General features: G+C 40.6%; 2 protein-coding genes across 4 annotated transcripts in view; both read right to left on the reverse strand.

Moving 5' to 3' along the window:
- LOC111864609 overlaps positions 1-1,182 on the reverse strand; it is a 7,100-nt gene extending 5,918 nt beyond the window's left edge. Inside the window, exon 1 of the mRNA XM_023851974.1 lies at positions 985-1,182. Coding sequence (XP_023707742.1) covers positions 985-1,108 — 124 coding nt within the window. The 5' untranslated portion in view covers positions 1,109-1,182. The remainder of the gene's footprint in view (positions 1-984) is intronic.
- A 10,275-nt stretch (positions 1,183-11,457) lies between these two features.
- The window catches only part of LOC111864611, a 629,006-nt gene continuing 622,433 nt past the window's right edge, over positions 11,458-18,030 (reverse strand). For 2 of the 3 annotated variants that reach the window (XM_023851980.2, XM_023851978.2), the window contains 2 exons: positions 16,029-16,345; positions 11,458-13,677 (listed from right to left, as the gene is read on the reverse strand). In XM_023851980.2, the coding sequence (XP_023707748.1) occupies positions 13,303-13,677; positions 16,029-16,345 (692 nt within the window). In that variant the 3' untranslated portion in view covers positions 11,458-13,302. The remainder of the gene's footprint in view (positions 13,678-16,028; positions 16,346-18,030) is intronic. The other variant, XM_023851979.2, reaches the window with a different exon arrangement.

The following is an 18,030-nucleotide window of genomic DNA, read 5'->3' on the forward strand; positions in this document are numbered from 1 at the left end:
AAGCGGTTACAAGGCTAGTCAGTTCCAAGTAGAATTTTTCTCTAGGAGCTCTCTGTGGTTTTGTTGTGGGAGAAGCAAAGGCGCATCAAGTGGAGTGTTTACAAAAACAGGAGCTACTGTAGTCAATAAAATTCTTCATTACAGCATTGTGCTAAAATGCACCACCTTTGGATCACCACATCTCTACGGGGCAACTTTCAGTAAACGTAAAACACAGGGTCAGACTCATGCATATGCATGTGAATAATGCTCTTCGATATGCCGTTTCAAAGTAACCAGCAAACTGACAATATGTAGAAGACATCAGTAAAGTTCCAACTATCAGTGAAAGGCTAATTAATTCTCCGTGAACTTCGTCAAATTGTCATCTTTAACACAGAGCATGTGTTAATGAAGTTTCCTTTGATAACAGCATTTTACTATGTAAGGTCCAGCAGTACTTTAAAAAGCACAAGAGCAAAATATCTTGTCAGTATTAACCTTGAATTCAGTACATACTTCGCAGTTTGTCACATTCTTCAGGTGAAATTTCAACACACACAGGTCACCGCATTACGGCATTATGAATCTCTTTCTGACACTCACTGGATTTCTGACGTACACAGAAATAAGGAATCATAAATAAAACGTATTGTGCCAGCTTTTATGAATTTAAATGATTAAACACGGCACTACAAAAGTTACATTATGACAGTAGCTTACCTAAAATTTCATTTCAGACATCGGTTTCGAAATGACTTCATAAAACCGACCCTTCTTTTTATACATATACTATTATGTGTATTATGTTTTCATTACCAATAATGTTCTTATTTATGTGAATTTTATCAGAAAACAATGGTTTTTATAGCTCTCCAGACATTTCTAGTGGTGTGAGAGTTCGAACCCGTCACCTCACCCAACTCCATGACTTTGTATGACAGAAACTCATTAGGTACTGTTGGTAAATATGAGTGAGTAAACAAACGTGGCTTCACAACTTACATCTCCGCTTCCTATATACCGAAGTTCTTCCGACTGTAGTATCAGCAAATGCAGGATACTGTATGAAGATCATCCCCAGAGCAACTAGAAGAATAGCAAAGGTACAATAAATCCATTTGGACATTCTTCTTTCTGAAGAAATGTTTTTCTTCCGTATCCCAGAGCGTGCCGATGCTTTCTGCGAACGCGCATAGTATAGTGTTGGCTTTAGTAGAGGCAACGTGGCATGGAAAGCAATGTTTCGTTCCCATTAAAAACAAGTCATTTGAGAGATAATGTGTCACATTAAGGTGTTGCATGTTTACAATTATGAAGAAAGGCAGGTGTCTTCGACATGTGTCACGTGACATGTGTCGTGAAAACTTGCGTGAACGTTACTCTGTCAATATACACAAACAGGGGCATAAGCGAGTACTAAATAACTCGGTTTAGACGAGTCTATTCTATGAAGAATTTTCCGTTATAAGGAACGTTTAATTTTCTGTTCATAGGTGAAGGGGCTGTAGCCGGCTTCTCACTGTGGGATCCCGCATTCAGTCGCCGGATAGGCTATGTGGGGTTTGTGGTTGACAAAGAGGTGCTCGGGCAGGATTTTTCTTTTTCGTTAGTATATTGGTTTCCTCGTGCCAATTATCACCGTACCAATGCTCCATTCTCTCATGTAGTACCTGAGGCTGGTACAGTAGGCTCATTTACGGCTGCACCACCAAAGGATTTCCACCCCACCCCAGGAATAAAAATTAATAAATAAAAGGACCTGAGAGAACTGCAGATGTTATACAGCGCTGAGCAATACGTTTAAACCTTAAAAAAAAAACTAAACTCCGAGGCTTAAGTCCGACCGAGAGACCGCGGCTTATCGGCGAAGTTAGTGCCAACTTTAGTGGATATGTGTAGTGTGGTCAGCACAACGGATCCACACCGCCTCAAAGAAGGGAGAGGTAGCCAATTACTATTACCAGTTGCAGATCTTAAAACGCAGTGGAAAAAGAAAGGCAGAGAAGAACTTCACAGTTTTTGTCAAAACACCAAACGGGACAGAGAAGAAAGCTACTTTGAGAGGTACTACAGGAAAGGCTCGTCTCCGCGGTTCCGTGAGATAAAAATGAACCGCCGCGCCTTCGTGTCAATAAACCGTATGAGAGCAGGCCACACCAGTCTTAAAGCAAGCCTAAACAGATTTAACTTTGTGTCCACGGTCGAATGTGAATGTGGTGATGGGCTGCAAACGGAGGAACATGTCTTCTGGGACTGTAAACTGTACGGGGACCAACGGGCAACAAGGATGGACATTTTGTCTGAGAACAGCAAAAAAGAATACCCAAAGTCAGTTATAGAACTCTTAAGGCTAGAAGAAAAAGATTTCTGCAAGGCGTCAGTTACGTCATAAACATTCCTATATTTATATGACAGATTTGTAAGAAAAGCAAAAGAAGTAATTGTACTGATTATTAACAGTATACGCTCAGATTTAAGTTAAGATCTATATTAAGAATCGTGGGTTTACCGCTATTATAGAATAAGATGTTTATAAGAATGTGCTACAGAAGGCCGGATGTGCATTGCCTAGGCCTTTTTTGTATTTACAATATTCTTTTCTACAATAAAAGAATCCCCATGGCGAGTAATACACACGTATAAGGTTGTTAATGTGCAATGAAGGGGAAAGGACAATGTAGTAGACATGGGCTATTCTGAAGTGCCATCACAACAGAAAGTAAAGAAAATCAAGAAAAGTCGCAGTCAGGACAGCCTTTGCCCAGGTCCAGCTTTGAATCTTGTACTTTCGGCATATAAATCAGAGATGTTATCTCCTGAGCTAACCATTTCAGTACAGCACATGTTCTACAGTAGCACAGCGTTAATCTTAGAACTCTCTTGGACTAAGAACAGAAACCTGAAGACCGAAACAATGCTAATTAAAATCTAATTTTGCATTGGCATGTCATTTTGGTCCATCAAATATGGAGAAAGATGAAATTACGCCCACAAAATATCGTTTTCTCACGATACGTGGTCGAAAAATTGTGGACAGTCATGACTTACCTCTAAGCTAGAGGCCGTGGCATAGCTCAGGCGGGTAGTCGCCGGCTTCCCACCACGACGACCCGGGTTCGAACCCAGATCAAGTCATGTGGGATTTATGGTAAACAAAGTGTCACTGGGGCAGCTTCTCTCCGAGTACTCCGGTTTCCCCTGCCAATTCTCATTCCACTGACTGCTTCACATTCATCATCAGCCGTTCTGGGTTGGTACAATGGGCCAGTTAGTGGTCGACATACAAAGTGGACGCAGTCTGTCTCATTTAAAAAACCTCCTCTAAGCTAGGCAATACTTAAAAACGAAAGATTTCCCACCCTATTTTTAGTCCCACATTATTTGTGTATATTTTTGGACTATAACTATAGCTTCAGGGTTAGTTTAGGGAAAAATAAATCATATTTTAGTTTATTAATTTTGAAATAAGATCCGGCATTACACAATTCACTGTCTCCCTTATCTTAGCTGCATGCCCAGCCCATCGCAGTCACCTAGATTACGTCACCATAACAGTATCATATACCCTTATGCAATGTTCTAAATCAGCGTTGGCCAACCTAATACACCTCGAGGGCCAAATTTAGTTTATAGAACACCATCAGGGGCCAGATACAGTGTTTCTTTCAGAAGAGTGGTCGGGGAGTATTGCCCCCCAAACTGAATCAGTCACAACCCGTGTAAAAACAAGTGCATTTAAACCTACGTATTTAAATTTTACGTTGCACCAATAATATTAAGCCGATATTGAAAATTTCACCAATCAATTTTATTGCCTTCTATCACTTCTACCCCCAGAGCATTTTTTCTTAAAGAAACACTGGCCAGATCATGCCTTATGTTTAGTTTTATATATGCCGGGGGCAAATGCAATTATAATTTAAGAAAGAAAAATAAAATGCCTTGAAATGTGCAATTACTTACCATAAAACAGCACAAATTCTTCTTTCAGCAGGGATGAGCACAAAAGACTTTCAATCATAGTTTTTATGGTCTAATGATTATACCTAAATCCTCATATACACACTGTTTTAATGAGAGCACTGTGGTTTCATAAAACTGGAAACCAATGATATAAAATCCACTTTTAATTGTGAGGTTGCCACTCGAAGAATATGTGATAACACGACATCTGAAAGTCTGTTCCTGTTCTTAGACTTTACATGCTTCAGCGATGAAAACGCTGTCTCGCATATGTAAGTACTTGCAAAAACAGAGCAAAGTTTGAGAGCCCAATTTCGTAACAGTGGGTAACGTTCTGGTGAAAGCAGTTTCCAAAAGTCAATTCCAGTAACCTGAGATGTGTTTAAGGATGGGTCACATTGAAGTTCACAAAGCTCTAATTGCAGATGACCTGGCTGAGATTCTATATCACAATGTATAGGATTACTGAATAAAGAAATATCAGGTCGAAAGCTTTCAAAATCGTTAAATCGTCGGTCGAACTCTGAAGACAAATCTTCAATAATTTCAGTGTAGTCCCTAAACTCCAAGTCTTCTTCTTCTTCTTCTGAGAGTTTCCGACAGCAAGGGAAATGTAGAAGGTTATTTTTGTCCAATGCAGACTTAAATAAATGTAGCTTTTTACGGAAACTGTCAACAAAGCCAACCATCTGACATATTGTCTGCTTCTTGCCTTGCAATTGCAGATTCAGGACATTCAAGTGTTGAGTGATATCAGTGAGAAAGGCCAAGTTTCTCAAGAATTCGACGTCTTCGAGATCATTCTGCAGTTCAGCAGAATTCGTAACCTCTTCTCTTAGGAATGTTGCTATTTCATGACGGAGTTCAAAGAACCGTACCAGACATTTCCCACGGCTTAACCATCTTACTTCAGTGTGCAGAAGCAGGTCCCCGTAAGCAGAATCCATTTCTTCCAAGAGGGTCAGAAATTTTCTGTGAGTGAGTGATCGATTTCCTCCTCTGATCAAATTAGTAATTTTTGTGACAGTAGCCATGGTGGTAGACAGTTTAATTGATTTGGCACATAGAGCCTCCTGATGTATAATACAATGCAAGGTAGGTACAGTAATTTGATTCTGTCTTAAAAATCCAACAAAACCGCTTATTGTCCCTGTCATTGATTTAGCGCCATCTGTTACTATGGAGGACAATTTTTCAAAACCACCGAATTCCTCCACTGCACTCTTAACAGCGTTAAAAATATCGACACCTCTAGTTGTGCTGTGTAAAGAGCACACTTTTAACAACTCTTCGAAAATTGTAAAATCTTCCTTAATTGCACGAACAAATATCAGCAACTGATTAGTATCCGAAACATCTGTGCTTTCGTCGAGAGCAATTGAGAAATAGGAACAATTAGCGATAATGTCTTTCACATTATTAGATATCTGGTTGCTAATATCTTCCAGCCTCCTAGTAACAGTCTGTTTTGAAAGGGGCACTGTTTGAAATTTGTTTCCTACCTTATTTTCATTGAAAGCTTCTGCCATCTTTATCGCACAGTTCTTAATTAATTCACCATCACTTAACGCTTTTTTAGCTTTCATTAATTCATATGTCACGAAATAAGAAGCCAGCAAAGCTTCTTCTTGTTGTTTTGTTTCATTGGTAAAAAGAGATTTCTGCTGGAAAAGTTTTTTCTTTAACTGATCGCAGACTACTTTCCTTGATTCACAAGAGTGTTTTCCGAACTTCTGTTTATGATTTGTCATGTAATGCCTCTTTAGGTTGTACTCCTTTAAAACTGCTAGCACTTGAAAACATACTAAACACTGTGGCTTGTGGTCTTTATTTAATATAAAAAAATAGTCATGTTCCCACTCAGATTTGAACGCCCTATTTTCACTATCAACTTTTCTCAATTTACTATTTGACATGCTGTATCACTTACAATAACTTCAAACACAATTTTAATTGAAAAACAGTTCTACACTCACACTCCGTAATCACACTTCACTTTCTAAAATCGCACTAACTGGGAGACATTTCTGCTAAAACTGGCACTTAACAAAGGCCAGGATGCCGAGAGAAACGGTAAACATCCCATCCCTGCGAGAAAGCTGGGAATGGTTATTATTTTGAAGGTGTCATAAATCCTTCACCACTACGGTCTTCCCTTCAGTGTCATCTCCCTACAGAAGTTGGGTTGGGGGACTTGGAATTTCCATGACATGAACACAGTTATTAGAAAACAGTTTGAACTGTCCAACTTGGTAAGAACGTATACAGTCAATTGAAAAATGCTGTAAGCTAATGAAACGTCCTATTAAAAACTGAATTCTATGCCAATACAGCTGTGAAGTTAAGATTTTTTAAAATAAACCTGAGACTTGGCGGGGGGCCGGAGTAAATCAAGTCGCGGGCCGGATACGGCCCGCGGGCCGCCAGTTGGTCATCACTGTTCTAAATCAAATACCTTAGTCAGTACAGTAACTAGGCTTCGGGGTGGACGACTGAGCAACCGGAATTAGATTCCCAGCAAAGTCAAGAGATTTCTCTTCTCCACAGCGTCCAGGCCGGCCCCGGGGCCCAACCACACTCCAATCTAATAGATATCAATGGCTCTTTTCTCAGGGCTAAAGTGCCAGGCCGTGAAGCTGGCCACTCACATTCACCTAATGCACAAGTTAAAAACGAGATAGCTACACTTCCACGTTTGGCGCTTAAGAAAGTACAATGCCATTTTACTTTTTCCAGAGCTTCAAACTTACGTCACGCAGGGTTCATGCGGCCCGCCAGTGATTGGTCCCTTCCACTTTCAGGACACAATTATCCGAAGCGCGAACTACCTGGACATGCTCGAGAAATATGCAGAACAAATGAAACACCGTCGGCAGAATCTTATCTTCCAGCGGCTTCTCCTCTTTGGCCATTCCAGTGGGAGAATCTCTCTCCAAAACTTCTCTGGGTCGATTGGTTGGATCAATTCCTTCCTTGAAAAGATCAAGTCTTTCGCAACGAAAATTACAAGTCTGAATGAAGTCCGTGAGAATATCATTTGGATTTTAAGTCCTAAGGACGGAGCTCGTGTGGAAATTTCTGTCTACAGTTGTACAAAACTTCCCAATAAAACCAACAGTTTCTTTCTATCTTGCGTAATTTTCTTCTTAGAGATATTTGTAACCCAGTGAATTATCTATGGACAACGTGCTTATCGTATGAAATGATCCTACTAAAGGTAAAGGTAAAGCTATCCCTGTAACAGGCCATGGAGGCCCATAGGGTTGTGAGACGTCGAGGCTTCCACATTTTCTCTAGACAATCGGCTCACAGATGGCGGTTAGACTGTCGGTCTTAAGCACCAGCCGCTCCTTACCCCCCAGTAAGATTGCTGGTACTCATTTCTGTTGGAGGCTGAGTCGACCCCAGGGCCATAATGAGGCTGGAAGGATTAGGTCAACTCAAAAACATCATCTCGTCGAGACTCGAACCCGTGACCTTCCGGCTTGTAGCAGAGTGCCTCAACCAACTACGCTACTGCGTGCCTCCCAATTTCATTAATGTAACAGAGAACTACTATATGTAGTGCTTCTTCTTCTTCTGCTATAGCGCAACATCCCGATGTCGGGCCTTGGCCTCCCTTATCAAGCCCCTCCATTCCTCTCTATCCTACGATACTCTCTTCCGGTTCCTTACGCCCATTAACTTCTTTGCATCTTCTTCCGCCGCAATATGTAGTGTTTACAGTGTACAAACTATTAATCACTTCACAAATGCAGAATCCTTTTTTGTCTGACCTACATCCTCATAAATGGGGATACGCGGTACCGTAGTTGAGGTACTATGCTACAAACCGGAAGGTCGCGGCTTCCACCCCCGTGGAGATCGTTGATTTTTTTCAATTTACCTAATCCTCCCAGTCGCAATATGGCCCTGGGGTCGAGTTAGCTCTAACAGAACTGAGTACAAGCAAAAGTCGTGGGGGGGGGGGGGNTCCTACAGCAGTAACTGTTAGGTCATACTGTGTTTTCAGTGACAGGTGGCATTACAGCTGTGTATATATGTACTTCAATTTACTTCTCTGCTTTGCAATATACTGAAATTAGGGAGCTATATCTACTACTTTTCAGTAAGTATAGCATTATTTGCCTAATATGTTATGATTTGGGGAGTTATAAATTGCTTAAATGAGGCCAGATAACATAAGACATGTAACAATCAGCTAAGGCCATGTGGGTCAAGTGGATGACTTTTGAAGTTACAGTTATATAAATTATTGGAATTTGGTTTTGAAGCAGAGAGGGGAATTGAAGAAATAAGTTATTGCATGAATATCTCATCTCTATAGCGTGGACATACAAAAGGTTCATCATCTGCGTAAGCCCAACACATTCTCATATCAGCAAATCTGTCCTCTTGACAAATGGCACAAAACAATTTTTTTTTCTGTCCACTAGTTGAAAGTTGACTGTAATCAATTCCTACCGCTTTCTGTCTTCTACTTCCCTTCTTCCAAGGTTTATTTTCATCAACTTTGGATTTTGAGATTTTCACTTCGTACTTTCATGAGATACCACAGCTGCTGAATTTTCAGATGTCTATGAAACAATGATCTCACAACACATGGGGCAAGCAAGTACAGAGCTTTGCATAGTTTCGTTGTTGTATTCTTCTCTTGCCTTAGGATCAACAGAACGGCTGTGAAAGTTCAGTGATGTTTGCTTAAATTTGTTACACTTGAGGATTCATTTATATGATTCATCTACAGTCTCATCTTTATCATACTGGAACATTCTTCAGGGAAAGAATCACTGTTTAATGGAGTCTGTATTCACCTTAATCTGTGTGATGTTTGAAGGGGCAAACTTGGACTCTTGAATGGCCCAGTGATTAAAGGGATACATTTGGGTTAATCTGAATCCTGAGATCACATTTAAAAATATCTTTGCTCTGTTCCAAACTTTTTTCAGGGCACTCTAATATACCACATACAAGTTGTCTAAGAAGTATGTGTTGTCCAGTAATTTGAAATTTTATCTCAATATGCTTCAAAAGGACAATGGCCTTGTTGAAAACCTATACTGGTATCATGTTACTAGGCAAACAAAATTTCATTATTTTCCTGGGATATTAGTACCAGCAACTCTTGGTTGGGAGTCCTCATTGGCACATTACACAGTCTAGGTCGTAACGTTTCCTCTTGAACACAGATATGACTGAGATCATGTGCACATAGCAGAATGGTAATGTTACTGTGTGTGTGTGTAAATTTTAGTTCCTCTGCATTTTCCAGTGACCTTATAAATAAAGTTACTTATCCAGGCAGGAACCCAAATTATATAGCATAAAATGGTAAATAATTAGTGAATAATGAACTGAAAATACTGCAAAAAAAAGTGGTATTCTTCTTCTTCTTCAAGGACTGGTGGGGAGTAGCCAGGCTTGCTTTTTGAAACCAGAACCTCCCCAATACATAAGTACATTACCCACTAAACTTTGATTAGTCCTTGTATATGGAAGTGGACAAAACTGTTTTCTTGCCTGTTAGATCCCATGATCTGCAGTGCTATTTATGTCTTCTCTCTTCTTGCTGTGGTCCAAGAACTTCACAGGCAATTTCACCTGTGCACAGTGAACTGCATCCACAGAGGCAATTAGGTAGGCAAATGAATGCTGCCATCAGTGGCAACAAACACTGGGACAGTACCAGCAAAATAAATGTGTAGTGTCAGCTTGTGGGAAAACTGGAAAAGCATGTGCATGGTGTCAAGACATCTGTCCATCAAAATGTGGACAAAGTCACAACATAAAACCCAAATAAAATGCACAGGACTCTTTATGTTGACAACTATGTTATAAACTTTTACTACTATATATATTGTCACCTCTATAACTCTTGATGGGGTTTTGGATTGGATTTACTGACCACTAAAACACACAATTCGTGACTACACTCAATTATAGCGCCAACCCTTATTTCCACACTTAAAAATCGCTGCATGCCCTAAGCCTTTTCAGTCTGCTTTCACTAGTCATATCCCACTAGAGGATCTTAAAACTGCAGATTCTCCAACTGCACCAAGTCTATTCACAGACTCCCTTACAAATGACCAATTTCTAAACTTGTCTCAGTTATAACATCTCACCATGGACTACTTAGAAAACACCATTCATTGTTGTGCTCAATTTCCATGGGAACACATTTGTTTATGAAGGCATTACCCAGTAACAGCTGCATATACTTGCTCATTAATAACCTGTTGCACAGCCACGAATGTTTCAAGGTCGTTACCCAGCAATGGCTCTACATGCTACAATATTTATTAATGAAACCTTAATTGCTCCTATAAACAACAGTGAACACGCACCTTACTGTACCTTCAACTATGTAAATACTCAAACATCTGATATTACACAATTTAAAATCTACCATTAAAAATACAAAAGAAACAACAGGGCCAAAATTCAACTGATAGTTCTACCATCTATCCTGAGAATGGAAGCAGCATATTCTCCCTAAACAGTAGCAATCTATTATGATACATGGCGCAACATCCTTGGAGACTTCATCAAGTCACTGCTCAAGAACCTCAAATCTCACAAGTGAATCTTTCTGAAAAAAATCTGTGGTACAAAGCGGTTGTCTCAACCACCACCAGCAAACTGAATTAACCAAACACCCAAAATTTACACGAGTGTAACTTATGTAATGCATGCCTGACAGACAAAATAACAAACTTCTGCACTTTCAATGACATTCTGTTGCAAAGAACTCTGGAACGCACGCATGCAAATTACCTTGCGTTCAGTACGGTACCGTAGCCCTTAGAACAGTCAAAACAGATCCTAACATTCCCGCTAACAATTACCCCCAAACACAGCACAAAACTGAACCAGGCAACAGACTTAGAAGTCCAATAAGATGAGCTTGGCTTCATTTTGTCTGCAACCTTTTGTTTAGTGGTTAGTAGGGAAGACGATAAATTGGAGGAAGATGGGAAACTCCAAGTCAGCATCCTCAATATATTGGAATGCAGCACAGGTAAATGGTGAAGCTGCCCCTATGCGTGAGTATCCCCTATGATGATGCATGGGGCATCTTTAACCTTGGTACTATACACAATCAAGAGGTGAACTTCATACTCAGACTGCTTTACACCCGCAAAAAGGGCCCCTGGTACCTACTGTATAGGAAGATGAGCTCACTCAAGAGCTGGAGTGGATGTGGTGGCAATGGCAGAAGTCCTTTTTCCTACCAGAGACTGAAGAGCAATCACTTAGCCCACACCTTCTCACAGTAGTGAGTTATCCCAGCAAACTGTACTTATGAGAGTAACCTGTATGCAATATGATCTCTGGGACTTCAAGAGAGGTGAAATTAATATTCCTCACACACACAGACACAAGTAATCTTGTTCTTCGTAAAGTATCCCCAATAGTGCCAGGGAGCAATATACGCCTATTCTAAAAATTCCTTTACTGAATGGTCCTGGAAAGTCATCCAAATATCACCACAAAAGAAAATACTCTCGCTTCCATAATATAAACATTTTCTTATTTAAACTGTTATCTCCTTACATTTACACAGTACAAAAAATTTACTCGACCCCATTGGGTTACAGAAACATCAATACAACTGTACTGTACAAAGACTGGGCCAGTCATGGCCTCTAGTAACCAATTTGTGAACTAATTCCACAACAGCAGAAACGTTAACACTATTGAACTGTACAACACTAACAGTAAATTGTTCCTTGTCCCCTCCAATAAAGTAGAATAAATTACAAGTTCTCAATGAAATTGAGAATTCTTAAGATTCACACATGGGACAGAAACACTGGAAACTGGAGTCACAGATGGAAACGAGTAAGATGACTATGTAATAATATACAGGGATGAACTGGAACAAAGATATCACCTCAGAATCGTAAAATACTGGTACTTTTGACACCACAATCAACAAAGGCCCAAATGCACAGTACGTAGGCACCCCTCCATGCGATGTGAGGAGAGGTTATGGACATTGTATTACACTAAATCACTTGCAAATCGTTGTATGCTTGACACAAGAATTGAGATCAAGGAAACTGCGCAATTCCACCACCCAAATTCAGAACCAAGGTCACTGTAATACTAATACATACATAGGAACTTCAAACTTCAGTTCCTGATGGCTTTGGTTAAATAGAAAGCTTTCACTATAATTTCAACTGAATTCTAAGCTTTCCAAAGAAAGGGGGGCAAAAGAAAAAAGAGAGGGGGCAAAAGAAAACAAACCCCCACCTTCTTAAGGTGGCACTATATACTGGTTGTCTAGCATACCAACTTTCACTCTCACACACACATTGGCACTTTTAAACAGCATTTATATATAATGTCCCACCTAGAAATTTAATTCTCTGAAAAGTGAAAAACGGACAGAATAGTACAAAGAATGTGCCACCTGCATGCTGCGGGGGGGAGGATGGCAACATCGCCAGTCTAAGCTTACTCTTCAAAATTATCAAAGCTACACGCAGAAGCTCAACACTTGTATGATCTAAGTTACACCAAGTTTTCACTTTTAACATGTATAATAGTCATAAAATCAATGAAGAACATCGCCCATTACGTGGACACTTAAGATTAATCCGAGGCACGAACTGCCTTTCTTACAATACATACGACAATCACTACGTACAGAAGTAAGGGATTGCACTGTACTGCACATGGAAACGTAGGCATAGCGAGATCAGAACCTCATTTCTTCCACTCTCCAAATCACTACAAAATCTGCAAGTACTCTGCCACAAGGAAATGAGAAACATGCAATACAACGTGAATCCCATGCATTAATAGGACATGTGATCACAGGTTGGCCAGCCCTCTGTACACATACCTGACCCTTGTATTGCTCGTAGCCTCCAAATGGCATGTGTGTCTATATGTTATTTTCTTCAGTATTTTTTTCTCATTTACATACTCTGACAAGTCCCTTCCTCCCCAGCCCTAACATCAACCAACCTTCAAAATATCTTTATTTCTTCACTGTGCCAATTTCAAGGACACACATAACAATAAGCCTTGAAGACACCACTCATGGTCTGAAAACCCTACACTGTATCATAGGAATTAATCAGGAACTACACATCTTGCTTCACACTAGCCACTGCTGGAAGAAATTCCAAGAGGTAAAAAGGGATTTGTTAGACTGTAACATAATGACACATCCAAAGATTCCTCCATGGCAGAACAGCCATGTGATAGGTACAGTAGCTTGTATTATCACAACTTCCATTTGTCTCCAAGTACATTCCAACAATGAGCTTTCACAAAATTGTACTCTTTGACACCACATGAATTCTTTCACTTTGTACATTTTCTGGTTCCTTGTGCTACTCATGTAACAGGTTCCACCTTTATTTCTACATTACTGTGACTACTGCTGTTGCCATCTTCATCATCCTCATTGCTCCCATTAGGAGGCGGTGGCTCTCCACAAACCGGACTTAAATTGTTTGTTCCAATATCTGCTGCTGGTCCCGAAACTAAACTTGCTAGAAACTCTTCACTGCCTCCAGCCATCTTGGTAAGGACCGACAAGGAATCCTTCACTGCATGATATATGATGTTCTTGATCTGCAATTTGTCCTCGTGGTTGGAATGTGTGTCTGAAAGCTCTCGGAACTCTTGCGTTAGATGGAAACAATGTGAAACATTCTCTGGAGAAACAAAGTCTTCAGCCACTTTTATACAGTTATGTAAATTGCGTACCTGCAACAAAAATGGGAAAGTATTTACAGTGAAATAATAACAAACAAATCTGAGTAACACGAGACACCGGAATGGTACTTTGGTTTGGATTACAGAACCTATGAATTTCCATCACTCACTCATTGGTCTTCACTGAAAAGTTTCCAAATGGAATTATTTCTCTTAAAAAATTAGCTCCTACATATAAAATCAAAGTATATGCCCTTGCCTCCTTTAAGATTTTAAACAAGTTGGAGATGCAGGTACTGCATTTGTGATCCATCACAAAATCAAAAATCACATCCATACACAAGCTGCATTACCAACAATGTACTGTTCTCAGTGTAACAATCATCGGTTAGAGAGTCAACCTTCAATGTTATGACTCAAAACCTGACATACCACTATCAATTGCATTTATTTTTGTTCTCTTTACAAATCTCACTAACTTACGCACCAGCTGCCCTTTACTCCAGGAAGATTCTTAACAGAAAATGCAAAGGTGGTTGGCACATAAGGCTGACCTCACTACCATCTGTGAGCCAACTGTCTAGAACATGTGGTAGTTTCAACGTTTCATAACTCTATGGGCCTCCACAGCCTCACACAGGGATTTTACCTCCCTGACATGATTTTAGAATAAGGATATATCCCATATACCCAACTGTTTATATTTCAAAACATGTTTCAGAAACTGGATTCTGTCTCCATCTTCATGTGGGCCCAGAGATAAAGACTAGCTCTATCAATAGAGGCCCAACCAAGTAGTTTACCTGAAGATGAAGACATAAAATACAATCCTGTTTTGAAAAATAAACAGGATTGTATTTTTTGATAAAGACAGGACATGGATAATGTCCAGAAACACAATATTTGTACTAATGTACCATCATCACAAACTTTTAGATCTTATTTACAGTAACTCAAACTGACTGGTTCTTTAATAATTTGGGCCTGACTCAAATGTGGAATGGGCCTCACTCAACTGTCTCATAACCAGTTGCGAATACAGTACACTTGTTAGAAATATGCATCCTAGAACCCCTGTATTGCAACAAATGGAAAGGCCAGCATGCATTCATTCAAAGGCCACACTTGGTGCACAGGCTGCAGCTGCCCCCCCCCCCACACCCACACTACAACCCACTCACACTAGTAACAACTGTAACAAAAATCTTCATAATCAGGCTTTAGTAATAAGAAGGTATATATATCACACAGTTCTGGATATGTAAAGTTTCCAAATGCATTCTTTGTGATTTTACATTTCTCACTTAGTGCACATAAAGAGTCTACTGCTAACAGTGCCCATTCAAAGCAGATATACAACAACACTGCACTGCCTTTCCTTGTACAATATTGTGATGTGTTACCTTACGTCCATCACGACCACAACTGCTACAATCAGAACAGACACTTCCACGACAACGAATACGTAGAAATTGTGGAGTTCCCGCAGCGACAAATTCGTAGCAAGGAATTGTCGTTGAGTAACAACGGATGAGACGAAACACGTTATCAGTGTATTCTATAAGAAACGTTCCCATAACAACGGTCTGTCTGAACAGCAGTAATGGAACCGTGAGGAATGGTGTCTGGTATGCAGTCCGCCTAACCCCTATATAAGCAGAGCTTATGACACGTACAGAGTATTGAATATTAGAGCATTGAGAACGAGAGAATCTTGGGATAGCCGCCACCAGAGGTGGGATCCAACCACGGCTAAGGATAGCTGAGACGTCGCATCGGAGTACTGGGCCAGAAGTCAAGTGATACTGCAAGTGGTAATAATTGTAAGGTATGTGTCCATTCGCTAAATCCGAGACCCACGTGAAGTTATCTGTCACGTGGCAATATTATATACATAACACAAAAACAAATGGAAATTTCCATGATAAATTTATGTGCACTCAGCCCATGTCTTCTTTCACCTTCCAGAAACAAAAGGTTCAATACATGTTCACAGAAACTCGTCTACCAGAACCTGTAAGACATACATACTTAGGCCCCGCCACAGCTCAAGTGGTTAGTCGCTGGCTTCCCACTGCAGCGGCCCGGGTTCGATCCTGTGTCTGGTCAAGTGAGATTTGTGGACAAACTGGAGCTGGGGCAGGTATTCTCCAAGCACTTTGGTTTCCCCTGCCAATCTTCATTCCACCAAATTCTCCATCATTGTAATCACCAGGGGCAGGCTACAATCAGTGGCCACCATGCCAAGTGGACCCAGTTGGACTCCACTCCCCACTAAGCTAATTTAAAAATTTTACATACTAGCTTTCCATGTCCATGCTCCTAAGAACAAAAAGCTGAAAACAACCATATTAATTGCCTCAGTGCATTATGGCCTGCAATAGTGAAAATAAGTGACTCACCTGATGTGGTGCTCCTGCAGGAATGAAAACTGAGTCACCCAAACACTGGACAATGGCATATCCCTCCACACCATATTCTTTGTATAACCTTTCTCGAAGAGGACCATCAAGATACCAGCTCTGATCATGGATAGGGTCATGGTGGGGTTCCAACCTGGCCCCTCTTTCAATTGCTACTTTGTTTAGCAGATCACGAATCTTGTCAGCATCCCGGGCATTATAAATATGCCAAAGTGCACCAGGCAGTTCTCCTTTCTCACGTACCCGTCGCCTCGTTAAGATATCACATCCTGCTTCATCGATTGCACGAAATGCTTCTGGAAAATATATCCATAACTATAGTATGACCCTTCTTATGTAAGACATTTGTGAGTTCTAACTGCTACACAGGTTAGTAAAAATTCCCATCATACAACTTCAAATCCATATGCCCTACACATTACATGAAAATTTTCATTGAACAAGTTGTGATTTAGGAAAATTGGAGCCAAAGCACTTATGAAGGACTGTACAGTTAGTAATGTTGTACTTTCAGTAACAATTCCAGCAGGCCTAAAAAAGTGAACTTTCAAACACACTTTCACACAAATTTACACTGTCGTCAATTACTCTACACGGCAAAAAAGTAAATAAATAAGGATTATGCAAAGATGTGGAATGAAGCAGTTATGGTCTAATTCATGGTACTTTTCCAGCATTTGCATGAAAAACTTCAGTCAGGACTGCTGCATCCCAGCTGAGATTCGATCTGGGTACTTCATCAATACAACTTAAAAGCATTACTGTTGGAACCAACAAGCCTGGTTGTACTGCATAAACAGTCGCTGATTACTGCAACATATATTCTGGTTTCCTTTGTCTATATCAAGCAGGTATAACTGATATTAAGTATACTGGTGTGTGAAAACAACAGTACAGATGTGATCCTTTCATCATTAATAGCCATTTACGAGTACTAAAATTTGGAACTCCACTATGAAAGCTGTACACACACAACCCATCATCCTTAGAGCATAATTACAGTATAATTATTAAAGGTAATGTATCATGAAACTTCCAAATGACCATCTAACCTCACCAACAAGAAATTTCTCCCCTCTTGATACTGCTGATACAAAAGCAGATTAAAGAAAATGTAATACAAGCTCTGTACTTCATATGTGTAATGACTGCGGCCAGGCCACCCTACCCATCTCTCCTTGGGAGTCATAGGCCTATTTGGGGACAGACAGGGTGGCCTTGGAGTGCGGTGGTGCCTTAGCATAAGCTGTGAGCTAGGGGCCATGCTACAGTTGCTGGCGTCCTGCCATGATGGCCTGGGTCTGGTCATGTGAGATTTGTGACGCTGGGGCAGGTTTTCTCTGAATACTTCACTTTCCCCTGCCAGTCTTCATTCCACCAACTGCTTCACAAACATGCCAGTAGTGGCTGCAGTACCAAGTGGACTCGGTCTCACTAAGAATAACCTGCCCTAACAGTAAGTGAGCTGTGTGGTGAATGGCACACTTGGGATACCTATCAACATCCCATCGCAAGGTAGTCAAACTCTATGAAGGGAGGACCAGATTTTTTTTCTGCAGCAACCACAATCTCTTTTGGGCTCTAATAAAGGCTTCCTTGCATACACAATATAATGAAGAAGAAAAACTGGACTGGCTAGAAGTGGCCAAGAACAGGAATGCTCTCAAGGAGCTGTGTCAGATCCTAGCACCACAATGGTGGATTACAGTCGTCCTGTTGTTAGTATCCTGGAGGAAGCAGCAGCATTTTCCCTAGCACTGGAGGTGCAAGTGGGGACCAGAGGACTCAGCTACTGTGTCTTCTGCTGATGTGGGAACCTCATTTCTCAGAGGTCAGTGTGGTTATGGTGACTATAACCCCCACCCCCACCAACACCCACACCCCACTACAAAACAAAGTCCATGGTTCTAGTCTGCAAGCAAACTATACCGACCGAGTGTTCAGGCGGTTAGTCGCTGGCTTCCTACTGTGGCAGCCCGGG

Source organism: Cryptotermes secundus, unplaced genomic scaffold (assembly GCF_002891405.2).
Source record: "Cryptotermes secundus unplaced genomic scaffold, Csec_1.0 scaffold7, whole genome shotgun sequence".
Taxonomy (NCBI): domain Eukaryota; kingdom Metazoa; phylum Arthropoda; class Insecta; order Blattodea; family Kalotermitidae; genus Cryptotermes; species Cryptotermes secundus.